Genomic DNA, 22,148 nt, shown 5'->3' with positions numbered 1-22,148 from the left:
TCTGTTCCAAATGAATGTTTTGAAATAGGCACCCAGCTTTTGGGTGAAGCTTCCCAGTGTTTTGTGCAGGGAGAGAGGAGGGAACGAGGTGATTTTGGAGTAAAAGGGAGGGATGGGAGCACTCCTGGTGTGTGCTTGGTGTCCCTCCAGCTCCTGGCATTTGGATTTTTATGGCATTTCTGGGCTCTGCAGCCCCTGACACCCTGATTTTTAAGGAATTCTGGGCCTGCAGCTCCTGACACCCGGATTTTTATGGCATTTCTGCCACAGGTGAAGACTCCCTTAGCAGAAATCCCCTGAGAGCTGGCACTAAACAGATTCCCAGCCTGGCTGAGCAGGGCCTGCCTTCCCCAAAAACCAGGGCTCAGGAGGGAGCCACAGCTTTTCTCTCAGTGGGAATTGCCAGCTGGAGTCGGGAAGGGCAGTTTTGTGCTTTCCCTGCATTTTTTTGGGGAAAGGGTTTTGGGAGAGCCCTCCCAGCACTCAGGTTTTCCACCCTGGAAAAGGTTCCTGGTGGAGGTTGGACATTTCCCTCCTCCTTCCCAAACCTCTGTGTGAGTGCAGGAAGGTGATGGGAAGTGGCAGAGAGGAGGGAAGTGTCCCTGCAGGAGGATTGGGAATTATCCAGAACCCCTCCTGGCCGAGGGAGGGTTGAGTGACACCCGTGTCCTCAGCAGTGACAGCACAGTCACCTCTGCCTCCCCCGGGGCTCAGGATGCTCCCTGCAGGTGAGGAGCATCCCTCAGAGCTCTCAGCAGCCTGCTGTGGCTGCTCCTGCCCTGGGACAGGAGCTGGGAGCTGGGGATGGTCTGTTCCAGGGGCAGAGGGAGCACAGGAGGATCCCTCGGAGCACCAGGGTCTGTCCTCACCACATCAGGGCAGCTTTTGGGAGGGCTGAGCTGGAGCAGAGACTGGACAGAGCTGGGGAATAAAGCAGAGATTTATTAAAAGGCCTTTAAGGTACACCTTGGGCAGGACAAGAGCCTGGGCAGGGTTACACCCAAGGTGGGCACAAAACGGACCCAAAATGGGCACAAAATGGACACAAAACGGGCACAAAACGGACCCAAAATGGGCACAAAATGGACCCAGAATGGGCACAAAATGGACACAAAATGAGCACAAAATGGGCACAAAATGGACCCAGAATGGGCACAAAATGGACCCAGAATGGGCACAAAATGGACAAACGGTCACGAGGTCCCACACTTTTCTAAGTTTTGGTCCATTTGCATATTGAGGTTTAATTGTCTAATCAGAGCTTCAGGTGATGAAGTCCCATCCTTCTTGTTCCTCCCCTCACTCGTTTGTGCTTTTATTTTTTGTAACTCGTGCCTGTTGTCCTTGGCAGGGGCACAGCGGTGCTGCAGGTGTCACCTGGGTGTCCCCACAGCACCACACACAGCTCCATTTTCCCTCTCAGCTTCCAGAAGCCTTTTTGGGGGGCAGGTGGGGGTTCCACAGCACATCCCTGCTCTCCCTTGTCCCCAGTGAGGAGACTGAGTCTCCACTGAGGTTAAGTGAGTGATGCACTCACTTCCTCAGAGAGCTGGGGCCAGAAACCTCCAGAATTCACAGCTGCCACTTGGTTCAGACTCCAGTTCAGACTCCATAAGGTCTGCCTCACACCCGCGGATAAACAGGGATAGAAACGTGTTTGTTTCCATTTTCCAGCTGCCTTCAGGATTTATCCCTTCTCCTTTAGCCCCTCTCACGAGTTTCTCTTCCTCTGCTGCTGCTTTGGGGAAGCCTGGATACTCAAACCCAACGAAATGCTCATTATTTTATAAAAAAGACTTCCCAGGACATCAGCCTCCCAGAGCAGGACGTGAAGGAGTGAGTGAGAGCACAGAGTTTGTGGGAAGCGCCCTTGGGAAGAGAGGGGAAAAAAATGAAATATTACACCAGTGATGCCAAAACGATGGTTTGACATCACTGAATTTGTGAATCAATTGAGAGCAAAAGCCAAAGGAGGGTGAGCTGGCAGCTCCACCACCTCACATCAACACCCAGCCACCAAAACCATCCTGGGGATGGTGCCACAAACAGCCCACAGAGCTGCCACAGCCATTCTGGTCACCACCTGCCTGCAGCTCTGCAGACTCATTATTAATTTGTGGTCATAACTGATGAAAACAAACTCTCCCCCCAAACCTCCAGATGGTAATTTTATCCCCTTCACTGCAAACACAGCTCGAGTGATCCAATTATGTCACGAAGAGACGCCCAGGGCTCAGCACAGGCAGCGTTTGGGAAGGGCTCACCTCTTTTAGCCCCACGTGGGATCTCCCCAGTGCCTGAATCTGTTCAGGGACAAGAACTGATCCTGATTTCAGGAGCCTTCCTCTGAATCCTGTGGCTCAGACTGAAAGCTGCACAACCCAGCCTTGGTTGGCTGTTTTGGGGAAAGAAACTTAAAAATGTGTGTGTCCAGTACCAAGTGCCCCACACTCCTCACTGCTCCAGAATTGCAGGGGCAGAGTTGCCCCATCTCCGGGTTGGAAAAAGGAGGAATGTGACAGGCTGGAAATGCTGTGCTGTGGTGCAAAATATTGAATTCCAGCAGATGGAGCTGGCTGCAGCCCCCGTTCCTGGGTGAGCAGCCAAGAGGAGATCAACGAGCAGCAAAATAAAGCGGTCTCTAAAGTTGGAAAGTGGCTTTTCCCCCCCAGGACAAAGAGTGTTCCCTGGGCAGGGCCAGCCAGGAGCAGAGCAGGCCAGCACTGGCACCCAGTGTCTGTGTTGGATCACTTCACACCCAGCAGGAGTGGTCCTGAGCTCGTCCCACACTGAATTTTGGGGCTTTACCAAGGATTTACCAATGATTTCAAAGATTTACCCGGGGCTGCTGCTCTGTGGGACACCAAAGAAAGACTCCACAAATATTTCAGAAGGCAAAGAGCATAGAAAAAAAAAAGGTTTTATTTTCTAATTTTTACTACCTTTTATAAGGTGTTCTGATACATGGTTGGTGAATAGGAACGACACCTCTCTAATCCCATTAGTTAAACCAGAGAAACAGCAAAACACCACCTGGAGAAAGGTTGTTTGGAGAAAGGAGAGTTGTTTGCCAGGATTGGTTTGAGAAGAAACTTTCTTGAGGAATTTTTCCTTGGGAAAAAGTTCACAGCTGCTTAGCAGGTTAAAAATCTCTCAGACCCAGGAATATCAGGCCCACACTCCAGGTGTGCTCTGGTTTGGTGCCTTGAGAGGTGACCTGGAACAGAGTTAAAGAACAAAGTGGGTGTTTATTAAAAGGCCTTTAGGATACACCTTGGGCAGGACAAGAGCCTGGCAGAGGCTACACCAAAGATGGACCCAAAATGGTCACAAAATGGTCACAAAATGAACCCAAAATGGTCACAAAATGGACACAAAATGGTCACAAAATGGACCCCAAATGGTCACAAAATGGACAGTGGGTCACGAGTTTTCACACTTTTAAAGTTCTGGTTTATTTACATATTGAGGGTACTTAAATGTATTTCCATGTATTATCCACAATTGTCCAATTCCAGCTCCAGGTGATGAGGTCCCCCCCTCCCAGTTTGCTCCCCTCAATTTGCTGCTGTTGGCATTTTTTGGGCCTGAAGCTGCAGTGGTGCCCTTGGGCTGGAAAAGGATTGTTCTGACTAAACTGAGGACTTGCCACCACTCTCCGTGAAGCTCAGAACAGACAAAATCTGGGAAATACGAGAGGCAAAACTTCAGTTTGGGGCCCTCTGTGCTCTCCTGGTGCTCTGGGCTGGGCTTTTTGTGCTGCACTTTTTGTGCTTCCCTCTGTGAACAATGAGGTGTCTTCATTTTACAGGCAAACTTTGGGCCTGATGGTAGAAAAATTTAGATCTGGAGAGGTGAAAGAAGCAATGGGAATAACCCTAAATTCCATAGGAATTCCACTGATGGACACAGGCTGTTAGTCACTCAAGCTGTGCTAAATCCCTGGGTTTAGAGGGGGGGAAAAATGAGACACAAGGAAAAGAAAAAACGGGTTATACATTAGAAGGTTTGGGCAGTCTGTACCTCCCAAGTCCCTCAGCCAGTGGGGAAAGAGAGAGGGAAATGCAGCCGGGAAATTGGGATAAAAAGGAGTCTGCATCCTCCAAAAATTGGAGAGACCCCATGGGAAATGCCCCATGGCTTCTCCCTTTATTCCAGTAAAAATCCAGGACTCCTCTGTCTCCTTTTTGGACACAAATCTCGGGTGTTGGTGGATTAATTTTCCTGGCACCGTGGCATGGATAAACCTGGGCTCAGGGCAGGGAGAGAGGGAATGGAGAACCCCCTGCTCCCTGGGGAAGGGTTTTGGAGTCACTTTAGCTGTCAAATGCCAGTTCAGTGGAGCCTTTAAACACACTCTTAAAGCCATTCCAACACTTCAGCACCTCCTTTAAATGAAGCCGTGTCTGGAGTCTTGTGTTCATGGGGATAAAAAGATCCCTGCTGAGCATCCTGCTGCATCCCAGGGCTCTGGAGCATGAGGTCTGCTGGGCTCAGGTCCTTCTGCAGGGGCAGCAGAGGTTTCCTACATCCCGTTTTTCCATATTTCCCACGGAGGGAATGGTCTCAAACTGCCACGGAGTGGTTGAGGTGAGATTAAAGAGTGTGGGGAAAATTCCTCCTTGTGGGAGCTGGGCTGAAATTCCCAGAGAAGCTGTGGCTGCCCCTGGAAAGTGTCCAAGGCCAGGTTGGACAGGGGTTAGAGCAGCCTGGGACAGTGGAAGTGTCCCCATGGAATGGGGATGAGTTTCAGTCCCCTCCCAACCCAAAACATTCCGTAATCTTGGGATTTGTGGCATCATTCCAGCCAGGCTTCCTCTTCTGTGCTCAGCCAGTGATTTAAAAGTCAGAATGAGGAGTGGCAGAAATCCACTGCTGGGGATGCTCCCCACATCCCCCCACACACCTGGGATTGTTTATTCCTGAATTTCCCCTCGACTCACTGCTCTCATCTGCTATTTCTGCAGCCTGAATTCGAATTTCTGAATCTGATTTCAGCAAATCCAAGCTCATCCTCTCCCAGCCTTGGTGGGGTATCCTTGGAAGTTGCACTCAAGTTGCTCAGAAGTTGCTCAGGCACATTCCAGAAAGAGAAATTGAAAACTGAAACTGAGTTTCCAAAAAGAAAAAAAAAAAAAAAAAAAATCCAACCAAAAAGCCCCAGAACTACTCCCACAAACAAGACAGATGATGATCCATTTTGATTGCTATTATCCCAAAGTAACTTTCTGGCTGGTTTTTAGTGAACAGAGAAATATTGGAGGGGGAGAAAAGTAGTTTCCATTTAGTTTTATCTCTGGCTGTACTGGAAACAAATCATGGCACGGAAAAAAAAAAAGAGAGGGATAAAATGAAATGAAAACGATCCCATTTATTTCCTTTGCTGTAACACACTCTGGACAGTTCTTGTGAAGATTAAAACTCTCCTGAAGTGAAGCAGATTGTGCTAAAACACTGCTGAAGGATCTCAGACAGCCCTGGAGTGTCCCTGGGGTACCTGGCCCAGGGTGGATGCAGAGGGAGAGGAAATGGATCTGTGTGGGTCTCTCCTCCACTCTCCATGTCCTCCATGGGTGTCCTCTTAATTCTTGAATTGTGATGGATGTTCTCTTTAAAAATCCTGTTTTTTTGCCTTGAATTTCTAGGATCCAGTGCAGGCTGGCTCATTCAGAGAATATCTCCTGCCCTGGCTCTCCTGTTGATTCCTGTGGATATCTTCACTTCCAACCCCCCTCAGAAAATGCAGGAAAATGCAAAGAAGGGTTAAAAACAAATGAAAAAAATCAGAATGGGGATTAATTTGGAGCCGTGTGTGCAGCGCTGCCTGAGCCAAGTGCTTGAGGTCAATGATTTTGTTATTTTTGTGTGCTCCGCGCAGCGTCGTTCCATGGGATTTATAAATTATTGCTGCTCTGCCTCGCCTTCCTTCCTCTTTTATTAGGGATGAAAATGAGTTGGGAATGCGGAGATGTGATGTACAGCCTCACATCATCGGCGCTGAGCTCGCTGATAAGATCTCAAGGTTAGAACAATGATAGCGTGGAAATCTCCCAGTCGTAAAGCAGCCCGGGTAATTCGAGCCATAAAAAAGCTGCTTTTAGCAATGTAAATAGGGTAATAGAGCTAAACCTCGGGCTTCTTTCATATCCCAACACCATCAACAGACAAAACGGAGCTGGAGATTAATTGGAACAGGAAGCAGGGAAGATTTCTCCTCAGGGGAGTGAGGATGGATTTGGGTTTTTGTTTGAAAGTCCCTGGAATGGGTCAAGGAGCTGATGGCGAGCAAGACGAGAAGCATCTCTTTATTTTTGATTTTTTTTTTTTTTAATTCTCTTTTCTTTCCTCTCTGACAATGAGAGCTTTGGGGGCTTGGGAGAGGCTGATGTAATTAGGCTGAATGCGTTGTGATGGTGGGACTCTGGCCAAGGATGCGTTGAGTCACATCTAATGACTTAAAAACTCCTAATTAATTTCGAATGAACTGGAACAAGGAGGCACAGCTTGACGAGCACCAGGTTGTGAAAGCTCCTGATGTTGAAAACTCGCAGTGGAGCCATCCTGGGATGAGGAAAGTTGGGAGCAGCCTGGCTGAAAGGAGCGGAAAGAAACGGATGAAGGTGGATGGGAGGAGGGTTCTGGTGCAGATCAGCAGCTCTGGGAGCTCTGTGGCAGCTCACAGTTCAGAAGAGCAGGGAGAAAGGGAGGTAAAAAATGAAAATCAGGGGCTGGGCTGAGGCTGCTGGTGCAGGTCAGCAGTCCTGAGAACTCTGCAGCAGCTCCAGGGAATGGGTGATGGAAATGCCTCAAATCTCCCGTTTCCATTTCCAGTTCATTCCATTGTAGGTGACCCCCTGTGACATCCGGGGGTCAGATCTGGGGGTCAGATCTGCTCTGCTACTCACAGCTCTGGGCCCAGGAGGAAAAGCATGAAAGTGTGGATGAAGGAGAGTCCTGGATGGTTCTCCCAGGGTGAAATCTCAGGATCACGGAGGAGTTTGGGTTGGAAGGGATCTTAAAGCTCTTTGTGTTCCACCCCCAGAGGTCAGGGACACCTCCAGCTAGAATGGAGGGTGAGACAGAAATCCCGGGAATTCCTGTCCCAGAGGATGGGACTAAAGGGCCCAAACTGAAAGGGAAAAGGAAAAGATGTGGAGCAGGAGGACGTTCAGCTGGGCAGAGATTGATTTGTGCCCTCCAGGTTCCCTTCTGATGGCTGAGTGGCTTTCAGGGATGATTGGAAGCTGCAGGAAGGGGGAGAGCTCCAGGTGCTGCTGGGTTTATCCCAGACTCTTCTCCATGGCCTGGCTTCTTGCTGAGAAGGTGCCACTTGTACATTGGGTCATTGTCACCTGGTGTGACACTCGTGGTTCTGCTCTGGCGATGCCTTGGGAAGGCTGAGCTGGAGCAGAGACTGGGCAGAGCTGGAAAATAGAGATTTATTAGAAGGCCCTTAAGGTACATCTGGGGCAGGACAAGAGCCTGGGCAGGGCTACACCCAAGGTGGACACAAAATGGTCACAAAATGGACACAAAATGGGCACAAAATGGACAAACCGTCACGAGGTCTCACACTTTGATAAGTGTTGGTCCATTTTCCCGTTGGGGTTGAATTGTCCCATCCCAGCTCCAGCTGATGCAGTCCCATCCTTCTTGTCCCTCCCTCCAGCCCACCCTTGTTTGTGCCTTTGGCCCTGAGAACTTGTCCCAGGTGTCCTTGGTGTGCAGCAGGACAAGGATTTGTTTTGTGTCCCTGCTGTGTGCAGAGCTGAGTGACACTGCTGTGAGCTCAGAGCTGCACCCCTGGGCACCACACAACATGAAAAATATAAAAGCTAAAACTAAAGCTAACCCCTGGTTCTGCCGTGTCTGTGGTGGCCTTTCCCACCCCCGGAGTGGCTCCTGTGCTGGGTCACCTTGGCAGGGAGGGGTCCAGGGCCCAGCCAGCCCTGGGACAGTGACATTGGAGGTGCCACTGCACCAGGATAATCCCATTGCCTTTCCTCTGTCGTAAAATCAGATAAGGCTTTGGCAGCTGTTCAGATCCAGACAAATGAAACAAACTGCTCGGAATTCATCGTGGGGAGGAACAGCCTCAGCTACCAAATGAGTAACAGGACCTTCCCTTCATCTCCACAGATCTGCTCCGTGCCTCTGCTCATTTCCATACAATCACTGGGAAATACTCCCTTGATTGCTGGGAACAAAGCTTTTATGGGCAGGTGAGGGGGGGGAAAAAAAATTTCCCTGCTCCTAATCTGCAGTGGAATTGGTAAGTGGGGAAGACAGAGCTTTAATAACATTATTCTGGGCGACATCTGAGGTAAATAATCCAGCTCTATTAATCCCTGCAGCAATCAGGGCTCTGGCTGGTGGAGGCAGCCAAGGATGAGCAATAATACAATAAAATATTATCTCTGCTCAGGGGTGTTGGAGCAGAATCCCAAATCCATGGAAGCAGCAGCTGCAGCAGCTCAGGGAGTCACTCACAGGGATCCAAAGCTCTGGGGACAGTCGGGTTCCAGGGACATCCCCAGACCCCTCTCAGACTCCTGTGGAATTTTCAGGGTTCCAAGGACATCCCCAGACCCCTCTCAGTCTCCTGTGGGATTCTCAGGGTTCCAGGGACATCCCCAGACCCCTCTCAGTCTCCTGTGGCATTTTCAGGGTTCCAAGGACATCCCCAGACCCCTCTCAGACTCCTGTGGGATTCTCAGAGCTGGGGAAGGTTCTGGAGCAGCAGAGAAGCAGCTGAGGAGGAAAAAGGCTCAGGGAGAACCTTGTCCCTCTCCACACTCCCTGGCAGGAGGTGTCAGACTCTTCTCCAGGTGACAAGGAAATGGCCCTAAGGGCACGTTGGGGTTTGATACGAGGAGAAATGTCCTCACTGGAAGAGTTGGCCAGGCCTGGAGGATGTTTGGGAGTGGAGTCACCAAGCCTGGAAGCCCTGAGCAAAGTGTGGGTGTGATGTTGAGGACCTGGGTCAGTGGTGACCATGGAGGGGTCACCAGACTGTGAAATTTGGGACCTTTTCCAGCCCCAAGGAGGCTGGAATTCTCTGAGGGTTGGAATTGAGGACCCTTTTCCAGCCCCAAGGAGGCTGGAATTCTCTGAGGGTTGGAATTGAGGACCCTTTTCCAGCCCCAAGGAGGCTGGAATTCTCTGAGGGTTGGAATTGGGGACCCTTTTCCAGCCCCAAGGAGGCTGGAATTCTCTGAGGGTTGGAATTGAGGACCCTTTTCCAGCCCCAAGGAGGCTGGAATTCTCTGAGGGTTGGAATTGAGGACCCTTTTCCAGCCCCAAGGAGGCTGGAATTCTCTGAGGGTTGGAATTGGGGACCTTTTCCAGCCCCAAGGAGGCTGGAATTCTCTGAGAGTTGGAATTGGGGACCTTTTCCAGCCCCAAGGAGGCTGGAATTCTCTGAGGCTCCAGTGCTGTGTCCTTGGGCTCCGCTCCTGCCCTCTTCTCAGGGGAAGGGAGATTCCAGCAGGTCTGGTTTGGGGCTGACCACGTGGACCCCAGGCTGGGTTTGGTGGGAAGGGACCTCCAGCTGATCCCAGCCCACTCCAGGGTGCTCCAAGTCCTTTCCAACCCAGCCTTGGGCACTCAAAGGATGGGAAATCCGAGATTCCCTGGGCACAGCTTCTGCACCTGGGCAGCTCAGCTCAGCTCTGGATGTCACCTCAACCCCTCTGGGATCATTTTTCTCTCTCCACGAGCAGGAATTGGAAGATCTCCTTGTCTCCTGCACTTGGGTGATTTGGAAAAAACAAAAAAATCCAAGTTTCTTGCCGGGACCCAGGGTAGTGGGGGGTTAATGCTGCTGTGCCTCCCCTCCTGGAACGAGATCTGAGATGTGCAGGCAGCCCAGTGAAGCAGAATTTTAATCTGAGATCTGTTTTTCGAGTCTGATTTTTAAGATCCCATGCAGGTCAGGGTTGTCTGATTCTTCACAGTTCATTAAGTAGAGAGCGGCTCGTGGTGGAGATTGACTTTTAAAAATGATGGATTTTTATTTATAGCGGAGTTCTCCTCATTAATTTTAAAGGATGGAAGCATAAAAGCAGGAATGGGTTCATTTAAAAAAAAAAAAAAAGCAACACTGGTAATTTAATTAAATTGGGGGTTTGAGGATCATTACAGAAAATGAAATGTTAGTTCTGGGCTGCTTTTCCACCCGTTTGGATTTGACAGCAGCCCCTGCTCCCAGAACCTGCCTGGGCAGGAATGTTCCCAGGTGGAATGTCCCAGCTCCAGGGGCTTTGGGGGAGGATGTAATTAATGGATTTAGGGGGGGAAATGGTGTCAGGAGCTGGGATCTGCCCCTGCTGCTGTGCAGGGAGGGGCTGGGGGTGGCTGGAGCCCCAGGGACACTCTGTGTGACCAGAGGGACAGCTGAGAAACCCCAAAACGGGCATTGGGGACACTCTGTGTGACCAGAGGGACAGCTGAGAGACCCCAAACTGGCATTGGGGACACTCTGTGTGACCAGAGGGACAGCTGAGAGACCCCAAACTGGCCTTGGGGACACTCTGTGTGACCAGAGGGACAGCTGAGAAACCCCAAACTGGCCTTGGGGACACGCTGTGTGACCAGAGGGACAGCTGAGAGACCCCAAACTGGCCTTGGGGACACGCTGTGTGACCAGAGGGACAGCTGAGAAACCCCAAAACGGGCATTGGGGACACTCTGTGTGTGACCAGAGCTCAGATGACGATTATTCTGTTTTCAGTGACGACTATTCAATTTTCATTGACAATTATTCTGTTTTTAGTGACGATTATTCCATTTTAACTGAGGCTTTCCCTCAGCCCTGTGACATTTCCCTGTCCCTAACCAGGCCCTGCTTTCCTTGCAGCCCAAGTTGAATATTCTGTTTTCGATGACAATTATTCAATTTTCAATGGTGACTAATCAATTTTCAGTGACGATTATTTTGTTTTCAGTGATGGTTATTTTCAATGACCAATATTCTGTTTCCAGTGACGATTATTCTATTTTCAGTGACAATTTCCCTCATCCCTGTGACAATTCCCTGTCCCTAACCAGGCCCTACTTTCCTTGCAGCCCAAGTTGAATATTTTCAATGACGATTATTTTTAATGACGATTATTCAATTTTCAATGACGATTATTCTGTTTTCAATGACGATTATTCTGTTTTCAGTGACGATTATTCCATTTTAACTGAGGCTTTCCCTCAGCCCTGTGACATTTCCCTGTCCCTAACCAGGCTCTGCTTTCCTTGCAGCCCAAGCTGAATATTTTCAATGATGATTATTCTGTTTTCAGTGACGATTATTTTGTTTTCAGTGATGGTTATCTTCAACGACCAATATCCTGTTTTCAGTGGCAGTTTCCCTCATCCCTGTGACAATTCCCTGTCCCTAACCAGGCCCTGCTTTCCTTGCAGCCCAAGTTGAATATTCTGTTTTCAATGACAATTATTCAATTTTCAATGGCGACTAATCAATTTTCAGTGACGATTATTTTCAATGACGATTATTCTGTTTTCAGTGACGATTATTCCATTTTAACTGAGGCTTTCCCTCATCCCTGTGACAATTCCCTGTCCCTAACCAGGCCCTGCTTTCCTTGCAGCCCTGCCCAGCCACACGTGTGGGAACCCGGGGCGGCTGCAGAACGGGGTGCAGCAAGGGACCACCTTCAGCATCGGGGACAGGGTCAGGTACAGCTGCAACCCCGGCTTCTTCCTGGAGGGCCACGCCCTGCTCACCTGCCAGGCCAGCTCGGGACACGGAGCCTCCTGGGATTTCCCTCTCCCCGTCTGCAGAGGTAACGAGATCCCCCTCGGAATGGGGGTTGTGGAGGTGTTCGGGGTGGGGGGCTTGGTTTAAAAGGGTTAAAAAACCCCTAATCCTTAAAAATCTCCATGCTTAAAAATCAGCTTTTAAAAGTCAACCCTTAAAAATGAACCCTTAAGAACCAGCCCTTTAAAAATTAACCCGTAAAAACCAACCCTTAATAATGAACCCTTGAAATCCAGCCCTTGAAAACCAGCCCTGAAAAACCAACCCTTAAAAATCCACCCTTAAGAACCAGCCCTTAAAAATCCACCCTTAAAAATCAACCCTTAGAAATCCACCCTAAAGAACCAGCCCTTTAAATTTAACCCTCAAAACCCAGCTCTTGAAAACCAGCCCTGAAAAACCAACCCGTAAAAATCAACCCTTAAAAATCCGCTCTTGAAAGCCAACCCTTAAAAACCAGCCCTAAAAGGGAAGAGTAAATGTGGTGTGGTTGGTGGGTTTTGGGGTCGTGGTTGATGGTTTTTGGGGCTGTGGTTGATGATTTTTGGGGTCGTGGTTGATGGTTTTTGGGGCTGTGGTTGGTGGATTTTGGTTGATGTTTTTTGAGGTCGTGGTTGGTAGATTTTGGGGTTGTGGTTGGTGGGTTTTGGGGCTGTGGTTGGTAGATTTTGGGGTTGTGGTTGGTGGGTTTTGGGGCTGTGGTTGGTAGATTTTGGGGCTGTGGTTGGTGGATTTTGGGGCTGTGGTTGGTAGATTTCGGGGCTGTGGTTGGTGGTTTTTGGGGCTGTGGTTGGTGGTTTTTGGGGCTGTGGTTGGTAGATTTCGGGGCTGTGGTTGGTGGGTTTTGGGGTCGTGGTTGATGGTTTTTGGGGCTGTGGTTGGTAGATTTCGGGGCTGTGGTTGGTGGTTTTTGGGGCTGTGGTTGGTAGATTTTGGGGCTGTGGTTGATGATTTTTGGGGCTGTGGTTGGTAGTTTTTGGGGCTGTGGTTGGTGGTTTTTGGGGCTGTGGTTGGTGGTTTTTGGGGCTGTGGTTAATCCTTTTCCATGGGTTCCTCAGGGCTGTTGGGGTTTGGGGGAACAGTGGGGAGGTTGTGAAGGTTCAGAGTGTTGGGGATGGGGCAGAGCTGCTTTAGCTGCAGTTTCTTCATGTGAAGTGAGGAAAAACCCCAATCTGACAAGTGACAGGACAGGGAGGGGATGGCTTTAAACTGAAAGGGAGTAGCTTTGGGGTGAATATCAGGAGGGAATTCCTCCCTGTGAGGGGCTGGGATGGATTTCCCAGAGAAGCTGTGGCTGCCCCTGGATCCTGGAAGTGTCCAGGGCCAGGCTGGAGCACCCTGGGATAGTGGAAGATGGGAATAGGGTGAACTGAGATGATCCTTCGGCTCCTTCCCAACCCAATCACAATCCCATGATTATCCAGAAGCTCCTACCACGTTTTCCAGCCCAAACACTGGAAATGAGACTGGATTTTTTCCTTTCCAGTGCCACCTTCCCTCTCCTGTGGCACATCCCCGGGCTGATCGTGGTGCTCTGCTGCAGGGCTGGGATGTCCTTGGATTGAAAACCAATTCCCAAATTCCTGCTCGTTTAGGGGCGGGGAAAACATCAAACTCCTTTCTGAGCCCAGAGAGTGCCTTGCTAATTGTGCTCCCACCGGGGGGAGCTTGGAGAGTCTGTAAATACACAAATGTCCGTGTTGTTCTACCAGAAACATTTGCTGCTGCTCCTGAGGTCTCATCCCCTCGGCTCCTTGTGTACTCCAGCAGAGCATCTCCAATCGATCCTTTTTATTGACTCTGCCCGTGCAATCAATCAGCCCCTCCAAGCCGGGCCCTGGAGCTGGGGTTTAAAAAGTGAGCAAATGTTGTTTGTTCTGGATGTTTTTAATGCACGCAGAGGTGTGCTCTGCCTCTCAGTGCGGTTTTTTTGGGGTTTTTTGGGCGTTTCCTGCTGGTTTGGGAGCGTTTAGGGAGTGTGAGGAGGGGCTCAGAGTGGCTTGAGAGAAGGATGCTTATCCCTGGTGATTCTTATGGTCAATTACGATGCTTTTCTCTGCTTATTCTTCCAATTTAGGATGGTCTTTGATGCTTTGATAATATTTTTTGGTAAAAATCTATTTTTTGAGTTTCATTGGAGTTGAAAATACTCAAATAATGATAATGAAGGGATGAATGAATATTGCTTCCAGCTCCTGGCCTTGCATTGACACCCCAAAATCCCACCTTGAGAGTGGTGTTCAAACTCTCCTGGAGCTCTGGCAGCCTTGGGAATGTTCCCATTCCCTGGGGAGCCTGAGCAGTGGCCCAGCACCCTCTGGGGGGACGATTTTTTTCCCTAAATCCATCCTAATATTCCATCAGGAGGAGCTGCAGCCCCTCTGAGCTCTGCCCTCAATCTGCTCCTCTCCAGCTGAACACCTCAGGTGCCCTCAGCTGCCCCTTTGCCCCCTCTGGACACTCTAAAAGGTGAAATTCCCTGAAATTCCACCTTGAGAACGGGCCAGGCAACACTTTGTTAGGAGAAAAGGGAATTCCCTGCCTGGATGGAGCAGTTTCCTGTGACAGCATTTCCCAGAGTCTTCTCCTTGCCCAGCTTCATCCAGCATTTGTGGAGGGAACCCCAGGGAGGCAGGGATTAATCCTGACCCCAGCTGGTGCTGGAGCTAAGCCTGGGCATCATTTCCATTTCTGAGCTCCCCTCTCCAGCTGGAGGAGCAGCCCAGTTCTGCTTCTCCCTCCTGAGCTGCCAAACTGGTGTTTGATTTCGAGGCTGCCCTTCCAGTCTGGGCACTGGGGCTGCTGGTGCCTGAGCTGCTCCAGCAAGGAGGAAAATCCAGGGAATGCCTCCACGGGCAGCACAAAATGTGCTTTTCTGGTGGAGCTGTGCCTGCAGCTTCCTGGGTTTGGTCCTGATTCCTGATCCTTCAAGACTTTACCTCGGAATTTTGCGCTTGAAGCATTTTTTGGAAGGTGGACAGGAGAAATATTCTCCTGGAACGTTAAAATCTCGTTCCAGGAAGGCAGCAAGCAGCAAATCCAGGCTGCAGAGGGTGGGTTTGAAGCCCTGCTGAACTTCCAACAGCATCACTGGGCTCCCAGGAGCATCCCAGTCGTGCTTGGCTGATTAACTGGGATAAACTGGAGAAACTTCGCCCTTGGAGCAAAGGGTGAAAGGAATTTCATCCTGTCAAAAAGGTTTTCCCTTTTTTATGCAGGGAAAAGGATGGCTCCAAAGCTCTTGCCTGAAGGAGAGTAAATATATTTAATACATTTAGGTTTGCCTCAGAGCAAAAAGATCTTTGTGGCCTTTGTAGATTGTAACGAATTCTGTTAAAATTGGCTTATTGGCCGTGGCCATTGGGAAGTTTATTCAATGTATTTGTAGGTGTTATTTCATTTTCTAATGGGAGTTTGGGATGGGATCCTGATAAATTGGGAAGAAAAGTGTTCTCAGGGTGAGCAGGGTAAACCTGGGGAGATTTCTGGGGAACAGACCTGTCCAGTGTCACTTTAAAGGACAAAGTTTGGGGACTCTGCTCTTCCCTCTCCCCTTCTCTCCAGGATGACAGGGAGGTGTTGGAGAATTCTGATCCAGGCTTTTCCTTGTGCTTTTTCTTTCCTGCTTTTCCCCTGCTCTGTGATATTTTGTCCCTGTGTTGGCAGCTTTGCCTCTGCTCTGGTCTCGGTGCATTGAAAAAAATCAGAGAGAAATTCCTGGAGGGAAAGAGGAGGAATCCAGGGGAGGATCTGCTGGGGCAGGAGAGTGTTGGAATGCTGGGCTCACCTTCATCCTCCTCCTCCACGGGAACTGGCTGCACTGCCTTTACCCAGCTCAGGGACATGCTTTGGGATCACAAACTTTGGAGTGACAAAGTTCTCTCACAAACGACGAGCGGGAACCCAGTGGGGAGGGAAAGGAGCAGGGAATTCCCACAGGATCAGGATGGAGATGTGCAGGAAGATTTCCAGCTCAGCTGGGGGAGCACAGCTGGATCAGAATGGATCCTTTCAGCACAGATCCAGCAGCTCAGGCTCCCTGTGCTGGGGTTGGTCCCTGCTGGGCTGGACAAGGGTGGGAAGGGCTGGAATCTCCCCAGGGATGGCTGCGATGGAGGAGAGCAGCACCTGGGGCGGGAGTTTGGCTGTGGAATTTGGGAATTCGCCTCCACAGCTGGGAAGTCCTGACTGCCTCTGAGGCCTGGGCTAAGCTGAGGTTTATCCCAGCACTAGAAAAATGCCATCCCCGTGTCAGAAATCCCTGGAACAGGGATCAGGTCAGGGATTCATTCCTGTGTCAGAAATCCCTGGAATAGGGATCAGGTCAGGGATTCCTGACACAGGGATCATCTCCCCATGTGTTTTACACGTTTCCTGCCCAATCCTTCTGCCCCCAGCAGTGAAATGAGGGCAGTTCTGAGCCTAAACGGGGCTTAGGCTGATCCCCACAAACCCAGCTGTGTTTTTATCCTGGCAGCTGGAATGCTGGGAGCAGAATTCCCGTTGTGCCCTCACCTGTACCAGTGAACCTCCAGCAAAGCAGAGCCTTTGGAGCAGCAGGAAACGATCCCAGAAACATCCCAGCGTGTTGGGAAAACACTTCCATGCACGCAGGGAGAAGCCTTTGCCCAGACTTGTTGCTGAATTGAGGCAGAACTGGTGGGTTTCTGCTTCTGGTGGGCGGTGGAATAAAAAAAACTCAGCAAAGCCACAGGAAAAGTTGGGAACATTTGTGGAGCTCCGTTTTGGGCATATCAAATCTGCATCATCTCATTAAAAGTGCTCTGTCTTACTGTAACTCCAGCAGCTGCCGAGGCTGTGCGTGCCCAGAATGATTGGAGGGCTGCTCCAGCAGATTTGGGAAGGTTGTGGGATTGTGTTGAAGCAATAACAGCCTCTACAAACCGAGGAAGGGTGTGTTTAAAGGTGGATGGGAAGAGAAAATATTCCCTGTTAAATACCTTCTGTGTTGGAAAAAAAAATTGTCAAGGAATTTAAATTAAGAACTCCCCTCGTAATAATAAATATGATGATAATAAAAAAAAAAAAGCCAAAGCACCGTGCTTTTGACTGGATCCTCAGCTCCTGTGAGTTTGCATAAAAACAGAGTAGTCCCTTGTTGAGGAATTCTAATGTGGCATTGAATGAAAATCCTTCAGCCTCTTCTCCATCCCCTCGTGGTTCCTTCCAGCCCAAGGGGTGGGTTGGAGTTTTCCATGGATCTTTGGAGGTCCCGCTGTGTATCCTGTGCAAGGTGCAGCCAAGTTTGAAGGATTTCACAGAATCACACAATGTGGAGGTTGGAAGAGACCTCCAAGATCATCGAGTCCAACCCAAACCCCAACACCTCAGCTAACCCCTGGCCCCAGTGCCACATCCAGTCTGCTTTAAACACCCCCAGGGATGGGGACTCCACCTCCTCCCCGGGCAGACCATTCCAGTCCTTTATCACCCTTCCAGTAAAATCCTTTCCCTGATACCCAACCTGTATTTCCCTTGGCCCTGAGGCTGTGTCCTCTCGTTGTGTCAGTGCTGCTGGAGAAAGAGCCCAGCCCCAGCTGAGCACAGCCACCTTTCAGGGGCTTGTGGAGAGTGCTCAGGTCACCCCTGAGTCTCCTTTTCTCCAGGACAAACACCCCCAGCTCCCGCAGATTCCTCACAGGGTTTGTGTTCCAGCCCCTCACCAGCCTCATTCCCTCCTCTGGATGAGCTCAAACATCTCAAATGTCCTTCGTGAACTGAGGGACAGAGCTGGACACAGCACTCAGTGTCCTCAGTGTCCATCCTAAACTGAGGGGACAGAGCTGGACACAGCACTCAGTGTCCATCCAGAACTGGACACAGCACTCAGTGTCCATCCCAAACCGGACACAGCTCTCAGTGTCCATCCCAAACTGGACACAGCACTGAATGTCCTTCCCAAACTGGACACAGCTCTCAGTGTCCACCCCAAACTGGACACAGCCCTCCAGGTGTGGCCTCAGCAGTGCCCAGCCCAGGGGCAGAATGAGCCCCTGCTCCTGTGGCCACCCCATTCCTGATCCAGGCCAGGAGCCCTTTGCCCTCTTGGCCACCTGGGCACACTGCTGGCTTGTGTTCATTTCTTTGGGCCATGAAGAAAATCGTGTCTGACAGGGAGTTGTTCTGGGAACGGGCTCCTCAGGAGAGCTGGAGCAGCTCTGGCATTTGGGGATGTTTAGAACCAAGCCAAGAGCTTGGTGGGAAATGAGCCAAGACTTGCCAGGAATGAGCCTCTGGCTGATCCTGCTGGATTTTGCATTTTCATCCTTCAGAGTGGGCAGTGAGCTGATGTTGCAGGGCACCCCCACGCCCGACAGGTGTTCCCACCTTGGGAAAAGGGCTTCAGTTTCACCCCTGCACTTTTAAGGAAGAAGAACCAGAACCTTCTATGCTTCTCTCACCCTGATTGACCCAGTGCCAGCAGAAAAGCACCTGCAGGGCAGTAAAAATGTACCTCAAGACCTGTGACTGTTTCTATTGGTCAGCCTGCCAAAAAACCCTCCTCACTCGTTACCTACTTAAAGCAGTGATGCTCTCGGCCTTTTTGGGGTGTCTTAGCAGGATTGAGGGATTTTACTGCACTCTGCATGGCTTTAGTTCTGTACAGTTTGTCATTTTCTATTTTATTAAAACCTTTTTGGGTTTTTTTTGAAACACCTCTGCTCAGTTGCCTCACTGATCATTCTGAAGCCGTTTCTGGGAGGTTGGTGGTCACCCCTCAGAGCTCGACACACCTTTGTGGGGCTGATAATACCACACTGGCCTCACACAGCCTGCATCAAACCTCCTCTGGGGTTTGGTTCTGGGTTTTGGGGCTCCCCAGGGCTCACCCCTCACCTTGTGTTGCAGCTGATGATGCCTGTGGAGGGACCCTGCGGGGCCAGAGCGGGATCATCTCCAGCCCTCACTTCCCCCTGGAGTATGGCAACAATGCAGACTGCACCTGGACCATCCTGGCCGAGCCTGGGGACACCATTGCCCTGGTTTTCATGGATTTCCAGCTGGAGGATGGATATGACGTCCTGGAAGTTGCTGGCACAGAGGGATCCTCGCTCTGGTAGGTTCCTGCTGCTGTTGATTCCTTGTGGGACGCTCGTGGGCTGTGTGGGCACAGCCAAACCTCCCAGGGTGGGCAGAGCGAGCAGCTTGGGCCTGAAGGAGGGGGAAATTCCCAGTTATTCCCAGTGGCTTCTTGGTGAGGTTTGGGATTTGCTTGGTGAGCTCTGCAGTGAGCGTTGGCTGCTGTGGATCCCACTGGCTGCAAGGAGAGTCTGTGCTGTGGCTGGGTAGGAGAAGAAAAATTAAAAATAATCCCAAACCTCTTTAAAAAAACCACCCAACCTCTGAGAACCCTTCCAACCCTGCCACACTCAAGCCTAGGTGCTGCTAAAAATCCTGATTATTGCTAAACCTGTGGCTGTTGCTGAACTTCTGGAAATGTTTCACCACATCCACTGGGACAGGAGACAGAATTCCAACCCTCCTCTCTCATCCCAGGGGTCGTCTGGAAAATGCTCTCAGAAATATTGCTTTGGTTCGGGATAAAGGCCAATATTCCCAATATTCGGGAGCTTCCCCCAGTGCTCTGAAGGCAGGGGAAATCAGGAACTGCAGAGGGAATTTGGTGTGTTCCTGGCATTGGTTTTGGACACGGTGCTCAACTGCACTCAGCAAACGGTTAAAAATCCTGAGTGGCAGCAGGTGGAAGGTCCTGGAAGTTGGATTTAAAACCCAACATCCCCCTGAAAGGGAAGAACGAAGCGTTGGAAATGATCGGGTGTTGCCTGGGATTATCAGCAGCCAGTTAAATTGTGATTATTTGTGAGGATCCTGTTGCAAATCCCATTTATTTGAGTGATTTATCCTGGCTGGCAATTCTGAGGGAGCAGGATTGGAGTGTTTAGGCTGTATTGATGGGAGGGAAGTTGCCATTTACCACGTACCCAATTGTTTACCGTTCCCAGGCCCCCTTGGAAAATTAGATGTTGCTGTTTGATGAAAAAAAAAAAAAAAAGCCTGGGCTGGTTTTATTAGAATGCATTAATATTTTAGGGCTCTGTTGGTTCGTATGCACTCAGCTGTGCTGGCTGGGAAGATGGATGGAGTTGGTTAAGAAACATTATTCAGCCTGGAGGTGTTGCCAGAGCAGAGCTGTGTCTTGTCATGTCAAAAATAAAACGAAGCCTGGCAGAGGGAACCTGCTGGGAGAGAGAAAAAAAAAATAAAATAAAATTAATAAACTCCTCATAAATACAGCAGGGGAAAAAAAAAAAAACCCTTTAAAAATGCTAACTGGGGGGAATGTAAGCCTGGCTTTGAGCTGAGGCTGTAGTGCAGGCATTAAAAATGAGATTAAAGCTTGGTTTAAGTGCTACAGGTGGCACTTTTGGGGCTTGTTGGAGGGAAAATGATGGATTTGCATCCCTGCTCCCGTTATGGTGTGCCTGTGCTGCATCCCTGACTCTGCCTTTCCTCTCCCTGGAGGAGCTCAGCCCTTTTTGGGATCCTCTGCTCCCACCTGCAGGAATTCCCCCTTGGCAGAAGCTGCTTTTTTGAGGTGCATCCCTGAATTCCACATCCCCGAATTCCACACCCCCAGCCCGTTCCAGGGCATCTCATTTCACATTCCTGAAAGGAAACTTCGCAGTCCCACAAGTGGAATTGCAGAGGAGTCTCGTTTGGAATTTCATCTCTCTGAGCCGGCCCAGTAATTAAATTCAGATGAGTCAGTTCTCAATAATTTTTGCCCGTAGGGGGAATAAAAAAAAACCAAACCTGATGCTCCTATCTCATCTTTAACCATGCTGATGTGATTCAGCAGGAAAAGAGAGCTCAAACCCCTTTTTCCCCCTTCTGCCTATGAAAAAAAACAGGTTTTAATTATTGGTAATAGGGCAGAGAGACTTGCAGCCAATTCTCTTGAAGCCTCTCGCAGCTGAATAGTTCAAATATTTCATTTTCTGAGCATTCTGAAGAGTTTTTAGTCATGGCCAGGGCTGGGCACAAATAAACAAAATCCAATTTCATCAGGAGGATAATTCCTGTGAGTTTCCAGGCTATGGAATGGCACCTAATGATGGTATTTATGAGCCCATTAACTCAGCACTTCAAGTAACCTTGACTTGACCTGCTTTTAGAAAAAAACTGCATTATCATTCACCCTCCCGGCTTTAAAAATGGAATTTTGGGGTGGTTTTCTTGTTTTTGTTTTTTTTTTTTTTTTTTTTTTTTTTTTTTTTTTTTAATGAGCCAACTTGCTTTAAGTGCCTTCACATTGATCCCACGGCCTGGAAAGTCCTGAGCTGGGTTTCCTTTGTTCCCCAACCTGTTGGATGTGAATCCTGCAGGAAGAATTCCAAGGGAAAGGGCTGTGCCAGGCAGAGCAGCAGCAGTGCAGGAGCTGTTTGAGACAGATTAATAAAAATCACACATTTACAGCTCTTTCAGCTGCTCCCACGGTTCTGTCAGGGGACCTTGAGCCTTGACAGGTGAGAAATAAAATCCTGCTGTGATGCCTTGGGAAGGCTGAGCTGGAACAGAGACTGGACAGAGCTGGAGAGCAAAGTAGAGATTTATTTAAAGGTCTTTAAGGTGCATCTTGGGCAGGACAAGAGCCTGGGCAGGGCTACACCCAAGGTGGGCACAAAATGGACACAAAATGGGCACAAAATGGACAAACGGTCACGAGGTCTCACACTTTGATAAGTGTTGGTCCATTTTCCCGTTGGGGTTGAATTGTCCCATCCCAGCTCCAGCTGATGCAGTCCCATCCTTCTTGTCCCTCCCTCCAGCCCACCCTTGTTTGTGCCTTTGGCCCTGAGAACTTGTCCCAGGTGTCCTTGGTGTGCAGCAGGACAAGGATTTGTTTTGTGTCCCTGCTGTGTGCAGAGCTGAGTGACACTGCTGTGAGCTCAGAGCTGCTCCCCTGGGCACCACACAACATGGAAATCATGAGAGATCAAACTCAAGGCATCAGCTGAGGATGGGGAAGGAGCAGGGTGGGATGAGGCTGTGGGATCAGGAAGGGTGATGTGGGGTCTCCAGGCTGGAGGTGAAATGGGAGCAGGGCAGGAGCTGCCCTGTCCCCGGGGTGTGGAATGCTCCCCTCCAGTGCCAACAGGAGGATCTTTGAGGTCCCCTCCAACCCAGTCCACTCTGGGATTCTCTGGCATCCTCACCCCCAAACTTTTTCTCGGCTTCCAGACTTGGGGTTCTTTTCCCTTCACTTTGTCCCTGAGAGATCTGACAGGATCAGTGAAATTCTTCCTCTAAATCCATGGAAAAGAGGAAAATCCTCCAGAACAGTTTGAGTCCTTCCAGGGCCTGATGGTGTGCTTGTGCCAGGACCTGCTGGAGC

At 49.9% G+C, this 22,148-nt stretch overlaps 1 protein-coding gene across 1 annotated transcript in view; it reads left to right on the top strand.

The window, feature by feature from the left end:
* The window catches only part of LOC136371308 (CUB and sushi domain-containing protein 2-like), a 78,994-nt gene extending 60,102 nt beyond the window's left edge, over positions 1–18,892 (top strand). The window contains exons 4-5 of the mRNA XM_066335353.1: positions 11,601–11,795; positions 18,641–18,892. Of these exons, the coding sequence (XP_066191450.1) occupies positions 11,601–11,795; positions 18,641–18,852 (407 nt within the window). The 3' untranslated portion in view covers positions 18,853–18,892. The remainder of the gene's footprint in view (positions 1–11,600; positions 11,796–18,640) is intronic.
* Positions 18,893–22,148: the final 3,256 nt, after the last annotated feature.

The sequence above is a fragment of the Sylvia atricapilla genome, chromosome 24 (assembly GCF_009819655.1).
Source record: "Sylvia atricapilla isolate bSylAtr1 chromosome 24, bSylAtr1.pri, whole genome shotgun sequence".
Classification (NCBI taxonomy): domain Eukaryota; kingdom Metazoa; phylum Chordata; class Aves; order Passeriformes; family Sylviidae; genus Sylvia; species Sylvia atricapilla.
The sequence above is the reverse complement of the archived record's forward strand: the minus strand, read 5'-3'. Positions and strand labels throughout refer to the sequence as shown.